The 24,434-nt window shown below is 39.8% G+C and overlaps 1 protein-coding gene across 2 annotated transcripts in view; it reads right to left on the bottom strand.

The window, feature by feature from the left end:
• Positions 1-8,034: 8,034 nt before the first annotated feature.
• Positions 8,035-24,434, bottom strand: part of GLUD1 (glutamate dehydrogenase 1) — a 52,727-nt gene continuing 36,327 nt past the window's right edge. For both annotated transcript variants that reach the window (XM_077821407.1, XM_077821408.1), the window contains exons 6-13: positions 22,977-23,156; positions 19,185-19,322; positions 14,762-14,899; positions 14,539-14,619; positions 13,306-13,429; positions 11,764-11,855; positions 10,161-10,223; positions 8,035-9,476 (exon numbers count right to left, since the gene is read on the bottom strand). In XM_077821407.1, coding sequence (XP_077677533.1) covers positions 9,357-9,476; positions 10,161-10,223; positions 11,764-11,855; positions 13,306-13,429; positions 14,539-14,619; positions 14,762-14,899; positions 19,185-19,322; positions 22,977-23,156 — 936 coding nt within the window. In that variant the 3' untranslated portion in view covers positions 8,035-9,356. The remainder of the gene's footprint in view (positions 9,477-10,160; positions 10,224-11,763; positions 11,856-13,305; positions 13,430-14,538; positions 14,620-14,761; positions 14,900-19,184; positions 19,323-22,976; positions 23,157-24,434) is intronic.

Genomic DNA, 24,434 nt, shown 5'->3' with positions numbered 1-24,434 from the left:
CCACGACCCAGTACTGGGTCACGACCTGCTGTTTGAAAACCACTGCACTAGAACCCATAACCATGCACTACTCTGCTGTCAGAGCATAAGGCCAGTACTGTTCAGAGAAGCCAGTCTTGTAAGGGCATCTAGCCCCCCCCTTCCCAGCGCAGGATTGCTCCCAAGAATGTAGTACACTATTTAATTTTAATCCTCACAACAGTAAATTTTCCTGACATACCATTACTCCTAGTTGTGTCCTCATTATCTACCTTAAATAATAAATCTTTCCTTGAGATTTATTCTTAAATTGTCCTTACCCATTAAATACATTAACTGCCTATGGGACTGCAGTTGGATTAACTTTCAATATAGATCTTCTAGTAATGATGCTTGTGAAGGAGACAGTGAGAACTGAAGTAAAAACTACATAACTGAGTCATAGTAAATTCTGAAGAAAGAGTCTGAAGTGGTAAAGTCTCCCCCCCCCAAATGTCTGATTTGATAAGAATCTTCATATTCGTCTTGCCTCAATAATGAATACTGGCTTCCCATGACATTTACCCCAATTTGTATTTCTTTCATAAGCTACACATGAAGTAGCTATCAATTTAGAGCAATCAGGACAGAATCAGGTGGGTATAATGGTTATAGGTCACTTGCTTCAGTTTCTCCCATGCTTTCCCCTGTCTCTAGTGGGAAAAGTAACAGACATTTGATTTGCCCACATGACCCTAAATTTACCTTCCACCCCACCCCATTTTGAAAGTGGCTAACATGTGCAAAGCTGCTCAGGAAGCTGGTGACAATGCTGTACAGAGTATACCAAATCTAGGCAATGTTAATTGCTTATTTGATATCCTGGATGAAGTCACACCAGGAAGTATCATTGTTCCATAGCAGTACTTCTGGAAGTTGCAGCAGTGAAAGCTGATTGGGCCTTAATAGTTGTTCATTCCTGAGGTTGTTTTCAAAGGTGGTACTCATTACTGAAACTATGATCAAAACTTCTCGATTTAAACAAAACCCCTATCATTAACCTAGGTAGCTGTAGGAGAAAATGCAGGCAGAAGCCCAGCAGAGGAGTAGGGGCAATCCTGTTTATTGCACTCAGTGTAGCATGTATGATTACCTGCCCTGTGGGCGGGTGGCGTATGTGTGCATTCAATGCAAGGAGCTCCTGGCCCTCAGAGACAGTGTACGGGCTTTGGAGGCCAGGGTGGCAGAACTGGAGGAGCTAAGGGAGGCAGAGAGGTATGTTGATAAAGCTTTCCGGGACACTGTAGATTTGTCCCGCCTCTGGTCAGACAGCCCCTGTGCCATCAAGGAGGATGATAGGCCCAGAGAAGGAGAGCAGAGGGAAACCTTCCCACAGTTGGGACCCTCCTTCCAGATGATGATGTTGTATCCTCTCGCACTGAGGTTACCTCTCCGGGGGAGGGAACTCCAGTCATTAGGAAAAGGCAGGAGTTAGTAATGGGAGATTTGATCATTAGAAACATAGTTAGCTGGGTTTGTGATCACCGGGAGAACCGTATGGTGACTTGCCTGCCTGGTGCGAAGGTTGCGGATCTCTCGAGGCATTTAGACAGACTTATGTGTAGTGCTGGGGAGGAGCTGGTGGTCATGGTACATGTAGGTACCAATGACGCAGGGAAGGATAGGAGAGACGTCCTGGAGGCCAAATTTAGGCTGCTAGGAAAGAGACTGAAATCCAGGACCTCTACGCTGGCATTCTCAGAAATGCTTTCAGTTCCACGCACAGGGCCAGGTAATCAGGCAGAGCTTCAGAGTCTCAATGCAAGGATGAGACGATGGTGTAGGGAGGAGGGGTTTAGATTTATTAGGAACTGGGAAACTTTTGGGATAGGGGGAGCCTATATAGGAAGGGTGGGCTCCACCTAAACCAAAGTGGATCCTGACTGCTGGCACTTAACATTAAAAAGGTTGCAGAGCAGTTTTTAAACAAAGATAGGGGAAAGCCGATTGCTGCAGAGATGCACGTGGATCAGACAGTGACTTCTTTTAGAGTCTATTGATAGAGATTCTCTAGGTTTTAGTCAGGAGGAGGGGATGGAAGAGGATAAAGTATGGGCCAGATCAGATGAGAAACATTCACATAAAGAATCTGACCCATCAGAAAAGGGCAGACAAATAAACAGTGACAAGTTTTTAAAGTGCTTGTACACAAAAGCTAAAGTCTAAATAATAAGATGGGTGAACTAGAGTGACTTTTGTTAAAGGAGGATATTGGTATAATAGGCATCACAGAAACCTGGTGGAGCAAGGACAATCAATGGGACACAATCATTCCAGGGTTCAAAATATATCGGAGGACAGAACAGGTCGGGCGGGGGGGTACTTATAAGTGAAAGAAAATGTAGAATCAAATGAAATAATCTTAAATGAATCTACATGTTCCATAGAATCTCTATGGATAGTGATTCCATGCTCTAATAAGAATATAACAGTAGGGATCTATTATCGACCACCTGACCAGGACAGTGATAGTGACGACGAAATGCTAAGGAAGATTAAGATTAGAGAGGCTAACAAAATAAAAAAACTCAATAATAGTGGGGGATTTCAATTATCCCCATATTGACTGCGTACATGTCACCTCAGGATGAAATGCAAAGACAAAATTTCTCGATACTTTAAATGACTGCTTCTTGGAGCAGCTGGTACAGGAACCCACAAGGAGAGAGGCAACTCTCGATCTAGTCCTAAGTGGAGCGCAGGATCTGGTCCAAGAGGTAACTATAACAGGACAGCTTGGAAATAGTGACCATAATATAATAACATTTAACATTCCTGTGGTGGGACAAACACCTCAACAGCCCAACACTGTGGCATTTAATTTCAGAAAGGGGAACTATGCAAAAATGAAGAGGTTAGTTAAACAGAAATTAAAAAGGTACAGTGACCACAGTGAAATTCCTGCAAGCTGCATGGACACTTTTCAAAGATACCATAATAGAGGCTCAACTTAAATGTATATCCCAAATTAAAAAAAACAGTAAAAGAACTAAAAGAGAGCCACCATGGCTTAACAAGCATGTAAAAGAAGCAGTGAGAGATAAAAAGGCATCTTTTAAAAAGTGGAAGTCAGATCCTAGTGAGGTAAATAGAAAGGAGCATAAACACTGCCAAATTAAATGTAAAAATGTAATAAGAAAAGCCAAAAAAGAGTATGAAGAACAATTAGCCAAAAACTCAAAAGGTAATAAAATGTTTAAATAGATCAGAAGCAGGAAGCCTGCTAAACAACCAGTGGGGCCTTTGGATGATCGAGATACAAAAGGAGCACTTAAAGACGATGAAGTCATCGCAGAGAAACTAAATGAATTCTTTGCTTTAGTCTTCACAGCTGAGGATGTTAGGGAGATCCCAAACCTGAGCTGTCTTTTGTAGGTGACAAATCTGAGGAATTGTCACAAACTGAAGTGTCACTAGAGGAGCTTTTGGAATTAATTGAGAAACTTAACAGAAACTTAACCAGATGGCATTCACCCAAGAGTTCTCAAAGAACTCAAATGTGAAATTGTGGAACTATTAACTATGGTTTGTAACCTGTCCTTTAAATCACTGTACCCAATGACAGGGAGATAGATAACTAATGTAATGCCAATATTTAAGAAGGGCTCTAGAGGTGATCCTGGCAATTACAGACCAGTAAGTCTAACATCAGTAGCGGGCAAATTAGTTGAAACAATAGTAAAGAATAAAATTGTCAGACACGTAGAAGAACCTAAATTGTTGCACAAAAGTCAACATGGTTTCTGTAAAGGGAGATCATGTCTTACTAATCTATTAGAGTTCTCTGAGGGGGTCAACAAACATGTGGACAAGGGGAATCCAGTGGACATAGTGTACTTAGATTTCCAGAAAGCCTTTGACAAGGTCCCTCACCAAAGGCTCTTACATAAATTAAGTTGTCATGGGATATGAGGGAAGATACTTTCATGGATTGAGAACTGGTTAAAAGACAGGGAACAAAGGGTAGGAATAAATGGTAAATTTTCAGAATGGAGAGGGGTAACTAGTGGTGTTCCCCAAGGGTCAGTCCTAGGACCAATCCTATTCAACTTACTCATAAATGATCTGGAGAAAGGGGTAAACAGTGAGGTTGCAAACTTTGCAGATGATACTAAACTGCTCAAGATAGTTAAGACCAAAGCAGACTGTGAAGAACTTTAAAAAAAATAATATGCTAGGGGCTAATTTAGCTACAACTAATCAGGAGAAGGATCTTGGCGTCATCATGGATAATTCTCTGAAGACGTCCAAGCAGTGTGCAGCAGCAATCAAAAAGGCCAACAGGATGTTAGGAATCATTAAAAAAGGGATAGAGAATAAGACAGAGAATATTTTATTGCCCTTATATAAATCCATGGTATGCCCACGTCTTGAATACTGTGTACAGATGCGATCCCCTCATCTCAAAAAAGATATACTGGCATTAGAAAAGGTTCAGAAAAGGGCAACTAAAATGATTAGCAGTTTGGAACGGGTCCCATATGAGGACAGATTAAAGAGGCTAGGACTTTTCAGCTTGGAAAAGAGGAGACTAAGGGGGGATATGATAGAGGTATATAAAATCATGAGTGGTATGGAGAAAGTGAATAAGGAAAAGTTATTTACTTGTTCCCATAATATAAGAACTAGGGGCCACCAAATGAAATTAATGGGTAGCAGATTTAAAACAAATAAAAGGAAGTTCTTCACTCAGCGCACAGTCAACCTGTGGAACTCCTTGTTCTTTGGTAAGCTTCTTACAGCTACTCACCCTGTAGGAAGGCAGTATCAGTTTCAATGAGTAGCATTAGATAGCTTTCTGTAATTCAAGGAGAAGCTAGGTATTTGCCTAAAGCACATGACATTGTAGCCTATTAGTCTAATAAATCTGAATTTGTTATGCAGGTAATAGCTGTAGAAGGTAGTTTTGATTAGATAATACTTCAGGTTAAGCCCTATGCATGAAGGATGTCTTTATACTGTACCTAGGAAAAGGCCCAATTCTACTGTGCTTTACTGTAGCAGGGCTTTTTTGTGTATGTAATATTTAGGGGCTGAGTACTGGCAGCCTCACATCTACATTGCAGACTCAACCCCAGTCTGCACTGGTAGCCAAATTATAGTCTGACACTGGTGCCCTCAGGCTACTTCCCAGAAGACAGGTGTCCAACATTACAAATATTACTCATTATAGGCTCAGGATATAGGGCAAGAATTGAAAAAGCATGAAGAATGTGGTCCCAGCAGGATAAAATAGATTCCTCACAAAGATGTGCTTCTTACATGTGTCATAACTTGGGGCATATTTGGTGTGGAGTTCAAGTAGAATTTCAAGCTGCAGGGTTGTCATTCCAGGGTCTTTTACAAGAATATTTCAACGGGTCACGCTGCCTTTTGAATGGCTGGTCATTTAAAAATGCTGGAATGTTACAAGATCAAGGTTTAAAAGTTCCTCTACAGCCCTAGCTGCAAGACATCTTCCAGCAGGTATTATTGCAAGTCACTATTTGTTTGGCTCTGGGATTGACTGCTCTGTCTGTGTGCAAGAAGAGGAACAGTGGCTACCTTAGTCACCTCTACCTCAACATGCTCTTATATGCTTAACTGCTTCTCCCTAATGCCTCATCTTCAAACACAGTCTACACATTTGACAACGTAGCAGAGTCTTTCTTTCTGAAGCACTCAGTGATGTTGGCTAGGTATATCAGTCTGAACAGAGTTCATATAACTGTTAAATTTATATTTAAATAACCAATCACTGCCATGGTGGAACTGAGATTAGGCGTGACCTGTGGAAGACAAAACATCCTATATGTAGAGTGCAAGTGGCTGACAGCAACTTAGGGAAATTTTAGGAAGAGACTGTCTCAGTACAGCTTACTGCCTAGCTTCCAATGCATGTTACCTTCAAGAGCATGGACAATGCCATGAACAGCCTGGTTATATATGATTTTCCAAAACAAGAGGCTAGGTGTGAGTTCAGCAACAGCGGATAGTGGCAGGAGTTCAAAACCCAGCCAGTCTATGCCCTGCTGCTGACACCACCCTTGGGCTGAACTGTTCCTGATCTAATTAAGCTGGAAAGAATGATGGGTGCCTGAGCAACTGACAAGTCTGCCAGAGGCAGTCAGAACTCACTGTTGCTCAGAACAGTACAGCTGAGTGACTTGCCTATTACTTTGGAGACAAGAAATACTCTTGGGTTAGACCCAAGTATACCTGTAAATCCATACAGCTACCCAAGAGTGTGCCCAACTGCTCTGACTGCATAACGTCACAGGAGTCTTCCTCTCAAGCTGTTTATTTCCCATAAGTTTTTTGTAAGCCAACTAGACTAGTTTAAAAACAAACCTATATTCTTAAATTGATAGCCAGTCTGTTCTTCTCTACATTTATCATAATTCAGAGTATGCGTACCACAAAAAAGCTTCTTTGCCACAGATATCAGTCAAAATATAATTTCAGCATATCTTACAATTTTATGTAAGCCTCCAACTCAAATGCTATTATTAATCATAGTACATAATCCATCTGTTAAATATACATCAAGTTGGCTACAACTGAACCCAACTGGTCTAATTTCAGGGCTAGATCCTTGGGTCCAATCAAGCTATACTCAATGCAAGCCCTGAAGAGGGGACAGAGATGGCATAGTGCTATTATTCCACTCACCCAATAGCTGGGGATTGCTGGAATATGAGGTACTCTGAGCAAGACCCTAGGAGCAGATGGTATAGAACCAACAGCAGCAGCTTTTGCCATCCAGGGACTCCTTTATGTGAGACAAATTCCCAACTGGCAGCTAAGGCCTTGTCTACACACGGGAATAGCTCAGAATAGCTATTCCACAGTGACTCCTTGTGTGGACAATTATTCCGCACTCAGAGTAACTTTGGGTGGTTTAGCTTAATCCACTTTGGAAGTGGAGTAGTGCAGAATCGCTATTGTTTTCAATTCACTCCCATCTTATTTTGCAATAGCTGCCCTGTATGGACAAGCCCGATGCCAGATTTCCATTACCTTTGTGCATGGCTCCAACAGTGCAAGAGCACATGACCCAGGCTCTGGCTCTATCTTCAGTAGATAGCAGCAGTGCCAGGGTATAACAAAGACAAGGAAGATATTAGTAATTTGCCCCAGGAAAGCACTAAGGAATTTTAAGCACAAGTACCCAAATCTCCTTACTGTTCCTTTTTTACATTATCTAGGCCATAAAAGATTCTGAACCCACTACAATTAGAACTGATAAGGTTTCAAAAAGTGACACCCACCCATTTTCAACGTAACTGATAAGACTAAGGTTACTATTATTGATGTTGCAAACTTGTTTAGAGATTGATGCCACTTAAAATTTGTAAGGAGTAGATGACCTTAGACAAGGTCTTATTTTAGCACTTCATGGAGATTTACATAAAAAGCTGTATTGAAAAGTAACCTCCCAGAAGTTCATTTTTGTTCTCTAGCTTTTGGATCTAGACTTGAGACATCAATACAGACTTACCTAACTTTTACTTTAGGTCTCTAAATAAATAAATAAAAAAATGCTCTGAGCACTTCTTCAACAATCCAGTATCAATAAGCTATGCTGGCATGTGCATTATTTAGCTACTACTGCACTTCTTGGACAGCTGAAAACTCTATTCTGGCTTTCGGCCTCACCACACATGAAGGGGTAAGACACTAAGTACCTCACCATGTTGTAGTTTATTGCTTCATATTTCTTCTATGAAGAAGGAGAATGCTAATTTCTTCTCAGAACTCTAGAAGACATGGAAAACAAAAGGCTGAGATGATTAACAAAGTTTCAAAAGTTATGTTGGGTAAATAAGTAATTTGTTTGGGGGTGGAGGTGAGGAAAGGTATAAAAATATTTTTATTTGTCCTGGGAATCAGAATGACTAGGGACTTACCACTAGTGATGAGTTGAATAAATGTGGAATTGTGTGACATTTCAGAGATTTCACTGTTTAGCAACTGCTACACAACAAAGCTATTCCCATGTAAAGTGATTGTTGAAACAGTAATACACCAGTATAGTAGGTTTGGAAAGGTCAACTTTTTAATAACTGCTTTTCTCACCCTGTTATGTCACGCAGTTACAAAGTACTTAGAAAAAACATGAGTTCCGCAGAGGGATTAGGTTTGGTTGTTTTTTAAAAAAATTCTTATTCATTACATAAATAACATCTGGCACTTCAATGGGACTCCACTGGACTAAGGCCTTGACAAAAACTCAAAAAGCTATGTTTGATCTAATACTATATCAAGGTCCGTTTTGTTACAATTGAATATGTTCAGAATATGCAAGCTTTCCCAATAAAGAAAAAAAAATAGAAAGTCAATGTGTGTTAAGACATTGCATAAGGTCTACAGCAGCAGTCTAGCTCCTTTGTAGTTAGCCCAACAGTTTCAGGGTTAGACTCCACTTCTAATTGTTCATTGAGGCAACTTAATGTTCAGAAAAAAGCCTCTAGAAATAAGATGACTGAAAAGAATTAACGTTAAAAAAAGTTAGGGTTTGCTGGACTACATATATATATGATTATACACATCAACTTCAGATAATCTTAAAAAAACCTATAATTGAGTGGTTATGTACAGCGACTTGATTAAAACATAACCAGATATATGTTTGCTGGATATTTGTACACAATGATACTGTTTCACCTTATAAAAATTCTAGCTCCTGTCACCTCTCTAATGTATCTCACAATGCTTGAGTCAAGTTCAGGTTCAATTAGTGATTAAAGGCAGTCCTATAGGAGACGCACAGTTTATAAAAGAGAAAAAACATTGCCTAAAAAAACCCCAGGCCTGGAGTTCTGCAACAAGTAGAAGTTAGAGAGTTCTATCAAAGTTACTCCCTGCAGGAGGCCCATTCTGCCTTGGACAATGCCACAGCATTGATCATACAAGGCCTTACTGAAAGTGCCAAAGCCAAAATTACATCATTAAACAAAAGTGCATGAAGTAATAGGATGAACTAACTGCTCATCTAGTACAGTATGTTATGAAATTTGATAGGTTGTCCATGTAACATGACTGTTTATCCATTCAAGAAGTGTACCTTTTTATTTTAAAGGTGAAATACCCAGAATGGCCCCCACAAGTGCAGATGAACTGGTTATCTTTAGATACATATTTGTATTCAATACCTAATCCATGGATTTTTCTTTATTATTTTTAAAAAATATATATATATATATTTGGACTGTAACTAATTCAGAATAGTACCCACTATAATGTCAGAGGAAAGAGGAATTTTGTGGTTACATATAAACTTGCGATAAGCTTCCCAAGAAGAGGGTACACAATGGCAGGAAAAGTAAGGGTATCAATAAGGATAGGTAATGACCCGTTTATGTAAAGGTCAAACCAGCCTCATTGTACACCTTGAAGACTTTCTCAATTGCATTGACGTAGGCAGCTGTTCTCAGGTCCAGACCCAGGTTGTACTTCATGGCAGTGCGCATGATTTGCTGAAGAGAAATGAAAGAAGGAAGTTTTTTATGATTGCTTGAAAAGCCTTTCCATGTACACTGTTTTCAAGGAATTTCAGAGAGGGGCTAAGGCTCAGTACAGAGGGATCCTAGTATTCAGATTACAGCCCAGCATCCATAAGGCTTAAGTCTTTCCTAGATTTCCATGGTGCCACTTCTAATCATCAAAGACTCTATCCCCTCCATGTTTGTAAAATCTTCACAAAAGCCATGGAGTATCCAGTGGACTTCATGCCCCCTTCTGCAGTATTTTCCATTGGAGGGACAGTATGGTCTACATATATGTGGTGATATTAAATATAGCTTTGAAAATATTTTTGCCCCAAGAGATTTCTATAACATAAAAAGATAAATGATGGGGCTCTCCAATGGGTAAACTTTTTATCAAAAAATACGCTTGCTAAATCCACACAAGTTGACTTTAACTTTGTTTTCAGTTTCTGGATGGCCTACAACATCCAATTAAAGGTATCCACACAAACATCTATTCAAAGGAGCGTTATATGTGCAGTGACTACTACTATTGTCCATAGCGGTCTTCTATTTTAAGTGCAAGGAAATAGTGCTGTCCATTGATATCACTACATGCTGACTTAGTTTGCTTTTGTGACGGTTATGTTTATGTCCCCTTGCTACAACTCTGCATGTTAATGCAATACTTACTCTGGCGGAACGCTCCATGGTGTAAGCCAATCCAGAGTGGACGATGTCTTTCTCAGATGCACCCTGAAAGGGAATGAATGCAATCCGGGTTCAATAGGACATGAATAAATATGCAATATTATTGACTTTCTCTTAGTACATCAGACTAACACGCTGGGTTCCGATAATTAGTCAGCCTGCTTTCACGGTAGATTTCTTCAAATTTTTAATATTTTTTTTTTTAATACCTGGTGAAAGGAGACTAATATGTGAACACTGCTAATTCAGTGGGTGATCTTACAGACAGTAAGCCCTAGCATATGGTATGTGAAATGTTTAGAGGTTCAATAAAAAGGGAAGATAGATTCTAGATATCAAGCCCGCAGTGAATAAAATGCTCAGTAGTGGCACTCTGACTTTAATGTTTCTACAGAGAACTACAATTTCTTACTTTTACATTTATAAATTCAATGAAGATGTATTCTGGAATAAGAAAGATTCCTTTTACAAAACACTTCTAGGATAAAATGTTGCTCTACTGAATGAGTTGGTCAGGACTTATGCAAGAATGAACAAGCTATTTGGTCCCGGTTTCTCAATACATTTCTTATGCAGAATACAGGAATACTTAAAAAATCCTGAAGTGAGATGACTAACACAAACCTCAATCTTTAATATTTTTATTCCTAAGGCAGCCACAAGACTGGTAAATTAGGACTGGATATCATTCTAAGAGAATTTCTGTTTGAGATACAGCATATATGATCTTGACGCAACAGTTACAGTCTGAAGATCTACGGCCTGTGTTGTGAAAGTGTTCAGAACACATCACCCCACTGGTCCCTTCTGGCCTTAAACTCTACGAAATCAGTGTACTAGGCTTCTGACTCAGTCTAACATGTGACCTTTCATGAATATTTAGCTCACTATTGAGAAACTCTCTGCCTCTGAAGTACCTATTTGCAATTCCTCTTCCTTTCAAAATGATATAAAACAATAACATATTAATTGTCTATTGCCCCCCCTCAAAAATCCCTTAACTATATTTTCATATAGTTATGTATGTGTATGAAAGGAAGAGTGTTTTTTAGAATACTGGAGTTGGTGATCACTTCATATAAACAAGCAACAATTCTGAGTAACGTTTTTGGAACATATCATCTGAAGAATAAGAGGTAGGCACATGAGAAACATGTTCAGTAAATCAACCTATGTATATAGTGTTACTGTAGAAGAGACTAAATACAGTTTAGATTTTGTAACTCTGCAAAAGGAGGCAGGTTTTTGCACTCTAAACAGTGAGTGGTATTACAAAGCAACCGTCTGATTAACAATGTAAGACCAAATGACTTGTATGTACACACTAAATTTCAGCTTTAGAAGAACTTTAGAGCTAAAAATGTTCTGTGGAGTCAGGTGCAAGATACCAACTGGACATAGCTAGCCTGCTTGCCATACTACTGGGCATTTCAGATCATCCTATTCGATCATGTAACTAACCACACATTAATGCCTCATGGCAAAAACATATGCCCAACAGAAAAATAATGGATTTTATTTACAATTATAATACCAGAATACAACTGGAGTAACAAAGATTAAAAGCATCACAGCAGCTACTTACTGATATCCTATCCTGGAATTCTGCTGTAGGCACAACTGGAATAGTTCCACCATGTTTCCCAAACTTTCTTTCCAAGCTTTCCTGGACAGACACTGGAAGGGGAAGGAAAACAAGGCAAGTTAAATTTCAGCAGCGAGAGAATAACTTTCCAGTGAGAGTATTTTTAAAGAGTTTCAGCACTCATTACTTCAACCAGTAGCATAAACTGAGCTGTGCTAGGTAACCTTTTAAAGAACTGCAACAAAGTTTGAGTCCGATTACTTTGATATACAAAGGCTTCAAATTAGAAACCTCAAGGTCCCAAGTACTCTCTTTGCTGCAAGACAATTTGGAAGACTGGGATGGCGAAGTAGAGATGGAGGTGGAAGAGCTGCAGCCTAAACTCAACCAGCTAATAGGTCACCATCTCAGTCCTCTATAAATGACCGCCTGAAGAGTATAGACCAATACTTCTAATGTAGAAACTTCAGGCATGGAGTTTCAGAGAGTAAAGTGAACAACCATTTCTCCTTTTTAGCTTATATTTAAGAAGGACAGCACTAACTAACAATAAAGCTTAAGAAGTTTTAAAAGCTTTCTAAGTTCCAAAGGAATTTAAAATGTCTGCACATAAGACACTATCTCTTATGCAAGTTTTTGCATTTATATTGGTAGAGTTTCCTAACCAACTCTAACCTAACCATGTTTCAGATAAATGCAATTTTAAGGCATTGTTCTAATGCTAGGAAGGACCCTCTACTACTTGAGCAATGCCAGAGCAGATGGGGTACACTATGTGAAGAGGCTATGTTTAAAAAAGATTCCTTATCTAAATTTTGTCGACTCCATTAAGTTCTGAGAAACTAAGGCATTTGTTACTGCTATTTCGTTTTGCGATGAAGTGTTACTTAAACCTGGTGACAAGTCTTACAGTTCTTCTACTCCATGAAGCTTATTTTTTTCATAAAATCAGCATTCTGGTCAGGAAATGGGAAGCCCAAACAATGGCCTCCAAGTCAGGAGCCAAGAGGGCCAGAAGCCACATTTCAAGAATAGCCATATCAGTTACATTATTGCACTTCACAGAAATCCTACTGTGCTGTATACCTGCTCAGTGTCATAATGCAGGGATCTTCAAAGCTGTAATTTGTTGATTATATTGCCAAATACACAGTTGAAGGTTTTTGGATTTTGTTTTTACACTGAAGAGAGCTAATATTTTCTTTCATAAGAGATTTGAATTAGTATTTGTAAGGCATTTTGACAATGTCAAAAGCTAAGTATCACTTCATGAAGACACTGTTAGTTTTCTACAATGTTTTCCTACGTATTACTCAATACATTAGTTAATCTTCACACTAGGTGTATTTGTAAGCTTTCCCACATACACTAGGAGCAGATTTAAAGAGAAGTTAAATTTAGAACATCTTTGTATTTGATTTCTTCCATGTTTGGCATAGAAAGATGTCAAATGTAACCTTGGTTAACTACGTAGTTGGTTAGAGTTCCTTTCTAGTTCAATTTATTTGTTGAAGAGTGAATAAAAGTAGAAGTAAGGCTTACTCAACAAGTGGTAGTTTGAATCCCTTTCGTATTTAAAAGTCAAGCGGCCATAGCTGACGTGGTTCAGGTTTTTCAGCCACTCAAAATAAGACACAGTTACACCACCAGCATTTAAATAGAGATCCTGCACGGAAACAACATTAACAGAAAGCTTTCTGAATGATAAACCTATAAGACACGACAACTTAGTTGTATTTTTAGAAGGCAAATTAAAATGCAAAAACATGAAAATCCTGTTTAAACATCACAGGCAGCACAGAGAATAATTCAGTCATTAATTCCCCTCAGGAGAGCACTGAAGTGATCAGGATTACAAGTTTTATTAATTTAAAAATGTATGAATTTAAAAAGCCTCAAATACAACTACACACGATTAACTGTTATTTTCCCCTCTCTCCACCTGTAAGTTTTTGGCAAGAAAATAAAAAAGCATGCATCAGAGTAGCCAAATGAGCAAGATTCAAAATAAATCACTTGGCAGCAACATCACTTTCTTTAGAGATAGCATTCCCCTTCCCCAAAACGGACCTTGCTGTCCTAGATAAGGTTTCTTTCAAGTAATCAGTGCAGCATGCAACCTTTTGTTATGGCTATACATTCCAGATTCATCTGTAGCACAAAGCTCTATCAAAACACCCATGTTCAGGTTTATTTCTAGAGCACAGAAGACAATGGCCAAACTTTTCCCTACTTGGCTGCCTAACTTTAGGTACCCAGATAGGCAGCTCTGAGTTTCAAAAACCCTCCCACTGACTTCAATAAAAGTTAGACATCCAAGTATGAAAAATTCAGCCACTGCATTTAGACTCTCCCTCCCTACTCCACTCACTGGACTGGGCAGTTAATGAAGTGTCAATTCCCAGAAAGGAAAACCAAGGTTTTAGGGATTTGTGTCAGTCTTTGATAGGAATAACTGTAAATTGTTTTTCTTTTGAAAATGTCGCTCCCATGCAATAGATGAATTTAAGTAAGTGAACATGGCTGTAATGAGAGATCTGGGATTTGAGGATAGTTACCTCACAAGTCTTGAGTGAAGTTAGAACACCAATTTTCAAGGTGAGAGGCACAGAAGGGAGGGCATTGTAGGAATGGTTTTCATAGGAAAATTATTCTGAACACGTAAGTGATTCTTAAAGAATATTAATTCTAAGGTTGATCCTGTGATCAGGAGAAAGAATGCATTTGCAGACAGACCCAGTCTACTTTCCATTAGTGTTGGCAAAATAATCTTACAGGAATGACCATGATATTCCGCTCCAAAAAGATTTTATCGGCCTCTGGGGTTGTAGGTCCATTGGCACCTTCAGCAATAATCTAGGGAAAGAACCATGACACAATAATTATTGACACACAGAGGCATATATTTATATTCACACCAATAGCTGGAGTAAATATGGAGAAAGACATTTGCCATACTGTTTCTTGTTTTAATATTTAGTTTAACTCTTCTCCTTACTTTTGCTTTGACCTTGTGAGCATTGGATTTAGTCAACTGTTTCTCACTGGCAGCAGGGATGAGAATGTCACAGTCTGATTCCAAGATGTTGCCATCATATGGTTGTGCCTTGGGGAAGCCGACAATTGTCCCATGTTGCTGTTTGAGGGGAAGAGAAGTGTGACTATCGGTTATTTTCAGTATCACTATTGCACAACATAATCTTCACTTACTCTTTTATATTAAAATGGGAAAGATCATTGCTTTGACAGCCATGCATCCTTCTTTGAAGAATGTCTTTGCATGTGTCTGTACAACACTTTCCACAGCATGTCTACTGCACTATGTTTTTAAAACTAACACAAATGCCCTCCTTCCCCTCCTACAGCTACTACTACCGCAAGTACCATAAAAAAAATCCATATACCATCAAATTTTCAATTAAACCTTAAATACTTCTAAACAGACACTGTACAATTCTATTAGGTTTGTATAAGCACTTTACTCCATTCGAGGCAGGTGAAACACTTCATTTACTTGCACTTTAGAGAAACAGAATGTAAGTTTACCATACTAGAAGAGTGAGAAAAAAGGGGCCTGCTTCCTTGCTTGTTCCCCAATCTTGAATTAAAAACAATGTCAATTCAAACACCTACTAATCCATCTCAGTAAGTAAAAGAGATATAAGGAACAGCATGTTCAAAAAGACAGTATAAAATGTGATTGCCATTCCTATTTACATGGGCAGCCAAGGATCATCCCACTAAGGCTGTTGGATAAAAAGTTGAGACTTAATACAGTTCACATTAAAATTAAATCCAGATCAGCCAGTGTCAATTAATTTAAATGCCTGAAATACATTCATATTGGTTAGATTCTACAATCTGTTTACAGTGCATCTGTGGGATAAGAATGAAAATTAAGAGTATGCTCACCCTTATCTCAAAAATACACTCTAAAAACAGAGGTGAATCTCATGCAGCATCCATGGAAGATCCTTACATATATTTTCAAAATATCAGTCTAGATCAGGGGTAGGCAACCTTTCAGAAGTGGTGTGCCAAGTCTTCATTTATTGACTCTAATTTAAGGTTTCATGTGCTGGTAATACATTTTAACATTTTTAGAAGGTCTCTAAGTCTATATATTATATAACTAAACTACTGTTGTATGTAAAGTAAACAAGGTTTTTAAAATGTTAAAGAAGCTTCATTTAAAATTAAATTAAAATGTAGATCTTATCAGTTTAGTGCAGTGGCTCTTAACCTGGGGTGCACGCACTCCCTGGGGGTGCGAGACGCCCTTTCTGGGGATGCGAGACATGCAAGATTTTTTTTAAGGTAGATCATCAAAAACAAATTAAGCACAGGCACATAAGTACAACTACACCTCTACCCCGATATAACGTGAATTTGGATATAATGCAGTAAAGCAGCGCTCCGGGGAGCAGGGCTGCTTTACCACGTTATATCCGACTTCATGTTACAGCAAGTGGTTCCTCTGCGCCCGCCCTCCCCACCCCCCCGAGCATGCTGCAGCTCCGCAGCAAGCCTGGGAGGGGGGAGAAGCGGAGCTGTGGCATGTTCGTGGGAAGCAGCGGAGCGGAGGTGAGCTGGGATGGGGAGGGCCCACAGCAAGTAAGGGGGGGGGCCATGCAGAGGAATCACTCCCTGCCCCAGCTCACCTCCGCTCCGCCTCTGCCTCCTTCCCTGAGCGTGCTGCTGCCACTCTACTTCTCCCCCCTCCCTCGCTTCCAGGCTTCCCGCACCAAACAGCTGATTGGCATGATAAGCCTGGAAGGGAGGGAGAAGCAGAGCAGTGGTGGTGCGTTCTGGGGAGGAGGCAGAGGCGGAGCGAAGGTGAACTGGGGCGGGGAGCGGTTCCTTTCCCTACCCAGATATAACGCGGTCTCACCTATAAGACAGTAAGATTTTTTTGGTTCCCAAGGACCACGTTATATCGGTGTAGAGATAGATGTACTTTGCTTCATCAAATCTATGTATTTATTAATATTATACATTTTTTAACCATTACTGTAATATACTAAGTTTTTAAGCTAATTGTAGTGTAATTTTTGATAAGGGCTAGGCCAGGAGCAGAGCCCTAGGCTGGCTGCAGGTACTCCAAGCCAGCAGGAGGGCTGAACAGGGCCGGAGGCCTCAACCCCAGTTAGCGGGGGGGCTGGGAAGCTGGAACCCCAGACCAGCAGCGATGTGAGCGGGGCCGGCGGCCAGTATCCCAGGCTGGCAGCAGGCTGAGCTGGGTGGCGGACAGAACCCCAGACCAGCAGTGACTCACCTGCTTCCGGTCTGGAGTTCCGTCTGCTCCTGCCAGCCGGGGTCCCGGCTGCCGGCCCCGCTCAGCCCACTGCCGGCCGGGGGTTCTGTTCATTCAGGCCATCAGCAGGCTTAGCGGGGCCAGCAGCCAGGACCCCGGCTGGCAGCAGCATGCCAGTAAAAATCGGCTCATGTGCCGCCTTTGGCACGCATGCCGCAGGTTGCCGACCCCTGGTCTAGATTTTAAGTATATCAGAACATCTACAAATAATCACTACTGCTGCAGTACACAAATTACTATTTTATATTAAGATAGAAAAGGCACTTTCATTTTAAGCACTACATCTCTTGACTCTAATATATGCCTGGGGGAATTCTGCACCACTATGCACACCCAGAATTCATGCCCTCTGCAGATTTTTTTTCCTCCACAGAAAATAGATTCTGTCAGGGAGGTGCTGCAATTACAACTTTGCCCACCAGAGCCTGCTGTGGTGCTAGAAGAGAGGGAAGCGGGCTCAGGGCCAGAGCAGCCAGCTGCAGAGAGGGGGCAGTGGCTACCTTCCTCACAGTGCCCTGTCTGTGAGGCCAGGTGAAGAGACACTCGATATTAAGGGGGGGGGGGGGGGGGACAAAACGGGACACATTGGCTGCTTGGGAGGTCATAGATTGGGGCTCAGAAGGGCTAGTGGGAGGGACAGACTGGGGCAGGAGCACAGGAGCTAGTGGGAGGACACCAATGAGCCAGGTGCTGAATGGGAGTGGGGGTGCAGGGACAAGGGCAGATGTGCCTGACTGAATGGGAGAGACTAGGGGTCAGCCAGGGTTTGCATGGGGGAGGCTCCACAAACTCCCTAACAATCCCTCTTCCCCAACAAAAATACCTGTTCTGTACTTCTCCCCACCACACCCAACACCTCTCCAGGTTCACTCCCAGTCTCCTTCCCAGCAATTACTTCCCTCTCCCTCAGCTCCTTCACTACCCCTCACTCCCACAAGCCTTTGTACTGCTTCTGAGGGGTGCAGAAAATACATTTCTGTATTATAGTTTAAATGAATTATTACTCAAAATTCTGTATTAATATGCCTAGCAAGGAATCTATTTGTCAAAAAATATTTCCTGAATCTTCATCTGTATTGTTAGACATGCTTGCTGAAAGGTATTTTGAAATAAGCGACCAAAATAATTGAAATCGGCGTATTTATATTGTGTAATTTTGGCAAATAAAATATGCTGACTTTTGCAGCATTTTAAAATATTGTGCACAAATTTTTTTTTTTCTTTAGATGCAAAATTCCCCAAGAGTACTAATAAGACTAATCAAGAGCTCTTCCTGGGAGCACGATAAAAGCCTAAAGCAAATGGTTAAATGCTAAGGATCCTAGTCTATTAAAAAAAAATGTAAGGAGTTTAGTTAAACATGAAGTAATATTTTACGCCTAAATGGACAGACAGTGCTTCTTTAAATGTCTACTCAACATTGCTATATTTGGAAGCTAGCAAGTTAAAGCCACAATTTACAAGACCATATTCAATTTCCTCAAAATGAACTTCATCTCTTTTCTTGAGCATGGAAGTTGCTCAAAAAACTTCTATCTGTCCATATAACAGATGGCACAGAGGCTGCAGCTATGCAAGCTCGCCCGTAGTACTACACTAGGAAGTCTAAATGAGAAGTTCTCATCCTGTTCCAAACCAGGACCCTTTCCTTCCCACCTTCTGCAATCTAGCTGGGACACTGCTGCTATTTAGCAACATGGGGGGGAGTGGGGGGATTGTGACACCCCCCCACGCACACACATTAAGAATTATCTAAACCAGGGTAATTTAGTCTGTTTGGATGCAATCCTTTACCTTTTTGCAGAGACTCCGATCCGCAACTGTGCCTATCTGGGTGGCGATGGGCAATGTAGGGAAATGAACAGACTAGCACCACTCAGGCTATCAAAGCCATGAAACCAATTAGTATTAATCAATTTGGTCTGCATTCAAGCTAGTGAAAATGATATACTAAAAACACAGTTGCCAATCCTGAACATTGTCTGATGAGCAATTTATAGAGCACTGCTGATCATAATTTGCAAATATTCCGCATGATTAACACCAGCCTCTAGTCATCTCCAGTATTTTCAGAGTTTACACACGGAGCAATACGTAAGTCTCATACCAATTTGTAATCTTCTAGTTCTTTTGGGTCAATCCCATCAGGATTCCAGATATTACCATCAATCTCTCCAATACCAACACATTTAGCACCAAAACGATGAAGGTATCTCATAGAATGCAAGCCCACATTACCGAATCCCTGTAAATAAAAATGGGGAGAATAGAAGGAAGAGCAGTTAAATCATGTGAAATGAGCCCACAAGTCTTAAAACATTTGATCCTTATAAGCATATATCTGCTTTTCACCTTTTTGTGTCATATGTTGGTATGGATATGGGATGGGGACATATTTGTGTACATTAACCACATTGGCCTGATGTTCTAGAGAGAGAATTACTGTTATAATGTACTTTGCAAGATCAGTGACAGAACTTACACATCATTCCAATATTTTTCTTCTAAAAAGTAGCATGCAAGTTTCCACTGAGATTCATTCAAGCTGCATACACTTGCAAAGATGCTACCAGTTACGTGATATGAAGAAGGTATTTATTTTGTGAGAGAAAAACTAGCCAAGATGAAGCCCTCTCCTATTCCTAAATTCTGCTTTTCCATGTTTTTTTTTTTTTGCTTCCAGTTCCTGAACTATGTAGCAGAGTGCTCATGGTAATTTTGGGGATCATAAAATTTCAAAGACTAAAACTTCAGTTGAAATTTGTCATCAGTTACTTTTAATTTTTACTGTATTAATGTACTTGTAAGTTTTCTTGAGGCTAGATGAACAGCTTTAAAGCTATTAATGCAGTCAATGTAATGTTTCATAACTACATTTGCCTTAATCACATTTTCTGAATGTGCACATAACCGAATGTTGTATAGGATTCTTTGGACTTTTAAATGACAATTCCAGAATTTGCTTGACACTTGTGTTCCTCTGGTCACTATAGATATGGGATGCCTGCAAAATTTAAAGCCTCTAAGAGTGGCTCAAGTTCATTTTATTTATTAAAATACAACTGAATTATTTTCTCATGTTGACTCTTTAATAGAGCCCTGTTCTTCTGATAATCCATTTTATTGTCTCTAAAGCAGTCTTCCACAAAAACTATCGTTTTAAAGGATATGATCTTCTACTCTGCACTTCAATAGTAGCCTCTATCCATACATCAGACTGCTTTACAAATGTAAATTAAACCTTAACTCCCTGGGATGTTATGCAGGTTTCTATATTTTACAGGTATGGAAGCAGGGATTAAGTGGCTTGCCCACGGTCACCCAGGAAGTCTTTGGCAGAGCTGGAAATAAGATTAACTCCAGGGAAGAGTGAATATGAAACTCCTCAATTTATTGCTTTCAAAGTATTTTGCATAGTTCCCCTTTTACATTAGAAGCAAGCTTTGATACAAGAATTAAGTTCTATTTATGTATGGAGTTTATCTTCAGTGCTGTGTCCTCATTTTTTCTTGATTAGTCTTCAGCTGTTTTGCCAAGTTTTCAGTTTGCTTGTTCAGTTTGCTTGTTCAGTTTTAGACTCTTATATTTAGGCACTGCCAATATGTGAATTCCAAAGAGCGGGGATGTTGATGTGCTATTGTGTTTCTACATAGGGTACAGGATGTTTGTCTCAGGTCACTGGTTAACTGGCACAGGACAGTAGGTTGCAATTAGGTGATGTTGTGGATTCATTACTAAAAATGTAGCAATCAGTCCTCTGCCATTTCTAACACTAGCCACATTGATATGAGAACAGTTCCAAATAAAGCATTCTAGACCATCATCCAGATTCCGCATTTAATTTAATAGCTCACTAATTATGTATTTATCCAACCTGATAAACAGGACAAATTTCAAAAAACCCTTGAAGGATATAATTATGCATGTTAAGTAGTATTAGAAATCCATTTCTCAGTGTAGTCTCTTTCTTCTCACCCAATATTCATGTCCTAAAACATGTAGCAGCATAGTTTGAATTAAGGGTCTTTTGAGGTCTCACAAAAGCCAAAATAATTCAGAACTAAAACTGAAAATCTAGGTCATTATGTTGTCCTAAATACATCTCATTGTTTATCTCATAATACCACAGATCAGATCATATTCAAATTTTTCTGAGCTCTGCATTTTTTTCTTTAGGATCCAAAAATAAGGTAACTAAAGGGCTCGTGTTTCCATTATATGGAAGTAATTACAGAATATAATTTTGCAAAAAGTGGGGTTACATTACACATGAAATGTGTAATATCCCTTAGTTTAAAATCTCCAAGAACTTGGAAAAGATGTCTAGAGCTGTAAGAGTATGTCTCCATAGCAAAGAAAAACCTGCAGCTGGCCCGTGCCAACCGACTCGAGCTCATGGGGCTCGGGTTGTGAGGCACTATCACTGCCTTGTAGACTTCCAGGCTCAGGCTGGAGCCCTAGCTTTGGGAACCTCCTACCCTACGGTGTTTAGAGCCCAAGCTCCAGCCCAAGCCCAGAAGTCTACACAGCAACAGAATCATAGGAAGGGACCTCAAGAGGTCTTCTAGTCCAGTCCCCTACACTCAAGACAGGACTATGTCTTATCTAGACCATCCCTGACAAGTGTCCCTTTGCTCTTAAAAATCTCCATTGATGGAGATTTCACAACCACCCTGGGCAATTTATTCCAGTGCTTAACTACCCTGACAGTATAAAACTTATGTCCCCTGAGTCTTCTCTTCTGCAGACTACACAAAGCCCAATTTTTTCAATCTTCCCTCATAGGTCATGTTTTCTAGACCTTTACTCATTTTTGTTGCTCTTCTCTGGATTTTCTCCAATTTATCCACACCTTTCCTGAACTGTGGTGCCCAGAAGTGGACATAATACTCCAGTTTAAGCCTAATCAGTATGGAGTAGAGCAGAATTACTTGTGTCTTACTTATAACACTCCTGCTAATACATCCCAGAATGATGTTTTCTTTTTTTTTTGCAACAGCGCTAGACTGTTGACTCATATTTAGTTTGCGACCCTTTATGACCCCCAGACCCCCTTCCGCAGTACTCCTTCCTAGGCAGTCATTTCCCATTTTGTAAGTGTGCAACTGATTGTTCCTTCCGAAGTGAAGTACTTTGCATTTATCGTTATTAAATTTCATCCTAGTTATTTCAGACCATTCCTCCAGTTTGTCCAGATCATTTTGAATTTTAATCCTATCCTCCAGAGCAATGGTTCTCAACCATGGGTACACGTGCCCCTGGGGATACGTAGAGGTCTTCCAGAGGGTACATCAACTCGTTTAGATATTTTCCTAGTTTTACAACAGGCTACATAAAAAGCACTCGCCAAGTCAGCACAAACTAAAATTTCATACAGACAATAACTTGCTTATACTGCTCTACATGCTATACACTGAAATGTAAGTACAATATTTATGTTCCAGTTGATTTATTTTATAATTATATGGTAAAAATAAGAAAGTAAGCAATATTTCAGTAATATCATGCTGTGACACTTTTGTATTTTTATGTCTGATTTTGTAAGCAAGTAGTTTAAGTGAGGAGTAACTTGAGGGTACACAAGACCACTCCTGAGCTGGCGGGCATGGGCCAGCCACGAGTTTTCCTTTGCTGTACAGACATACTCAGTCTATGAATACAATGTTGTTCTTAGAAAATGGCTGGAGTTTTGGCTGCGTGCCTATGTATATAATTTTTTTTAAAATGCAAAATAAAGGATGACTCTTGTCTGGAAAGTGCTTCTGAAGTTTAAATTGATTGCAAGACTAATCTCTACAGTTATAAAACCTTACCAGGTCTACCATTTTAATAGTGATTTTAAAAGCAGCTACATTTCCAATTTTCTTCACCAAAACAATTGCATTTCTAGACAAATTACCTGGACTACGAATGTCTTATCCCCAAATCCTGGAGTCATTCCCAGAAGGCTCATATATGAAGCTTCATTGATGAAGTTTTCAATTCCATGGAAGAGACCACGACCAGTGGCAGAGATACGTCCGTGGATACCACCTTGGCTGATAGGTTTACCAGTGACACAAGCATGGGCATTAATATCCTGCAAGACAGTTTAGAATTCTATAAACTGCATCTCTTTTCAAGAAAAGGATCAGTCAAACAACAGCTGAGGTATAATGTGTAGGTGAGCTTCAAACACATTAACAGATTTCTTTTCATGATGTACTTACATTATAGCTTTTACTGACAGCAATAATGAAGATATGAACCACCTTTTTAAGCTTACCTCTCCAAACTCCCTTGCTCAGCTTACCATAAGCATCCTAGAAAAATTCTACCCTGCCATACAATGTAGCGTAATTACCTAACCACAGTACTTGAGATACTGTGCAATTTTCTGAAGTGTTGTGATTTGCACAATTCAGCTCTATGCTTACATTAATTTACAGTGGTCTGTTTATTTATAGTGATGTTGTAAGGATGAAGGGCCCAGAGAGAAGCTGCCATCTGACTAGCCACAGAAAGGCAGTGAGCTGTATGACTACAATTGTGATAACCATCATTGTTCTTGACAAATTAATCCTTTAAAACAACATAAAAAGTTTAGACATATCTATGAGCAGTTTAAAGATGATTAAACAGTTTTAGCTGCAAACAGTCACAACAGGAAACAAATATTATTATCTGAAAGCACGCAGTACAGGCATACTAACAACTTTAGAAGTGAATACACACTGATCTGGCTGAGATGCTATCGTAAGAAATTTACCCCCAAGTAACAGGTTTTACCCACACGTTATGAACTAGTCTTTCCTACTGTCTGAGAAGAGGGGCCACAGTTGACCTCAAGACGATAGCCTACAGTGCAAAGTCATCTGGAAAAACAGTAGATAAGTATCTTTTCCCACATGGAGAGGCACTCACATGCCACCAAACCCCCATCTTTTACACAGTCTCAAACGAAATAAACCTTCTACCTAGTTGCCTTACATGTGCTTGATACCCAGAGTAAACCCTACTCCTTAAAACTCTGACAAAGATTAACATATAGGAGTCTCATTATCCTTCATTTTCCAACAGTGAGGTCCATCTTATTAAAAACTTTATTCCAAAATCTAAATTTAAAGTGTTTCCTTCAGAAAGTATTCAGAGTAGCAGCCATATTAGTCTGTATCCGCAAAAAGAAAAGGAGTACTGCTCCCTCTGGTGGTAAGTCAGCTGTAACCACTTACCAGGGGTACAACCATCTTGGCCAATCCACAAAGTATTACCAAGTTTCCAATCAGTTACATTTTAAAAAAATCTAAACAGAAGAAATGAGTAGCCTATAAGCACATAGCTGATGAACACAGCTTCTTTCCACAATTCCCTCCATCAG

This window comes from Eretmochelys imbricata, chromosome 7 (assembly GCF_965152235.1).
Source record: "Eretmochelys imbricata isolate rEreImb1 chromosome 7, rEreImb1.hap1, whole genome shotgun sequence".
Lineage (NCBI taxonomy): Eukaryota > Metazoa > Chordata > Testudines > Cheloniidae > Eretmochelys > Eretmochelys imbricata.
The sequence above is the reverse complement of the archived record's forward strand: the minus strand, read 5'-3'. Positions and strand labels throughout refer to the sequence as shown.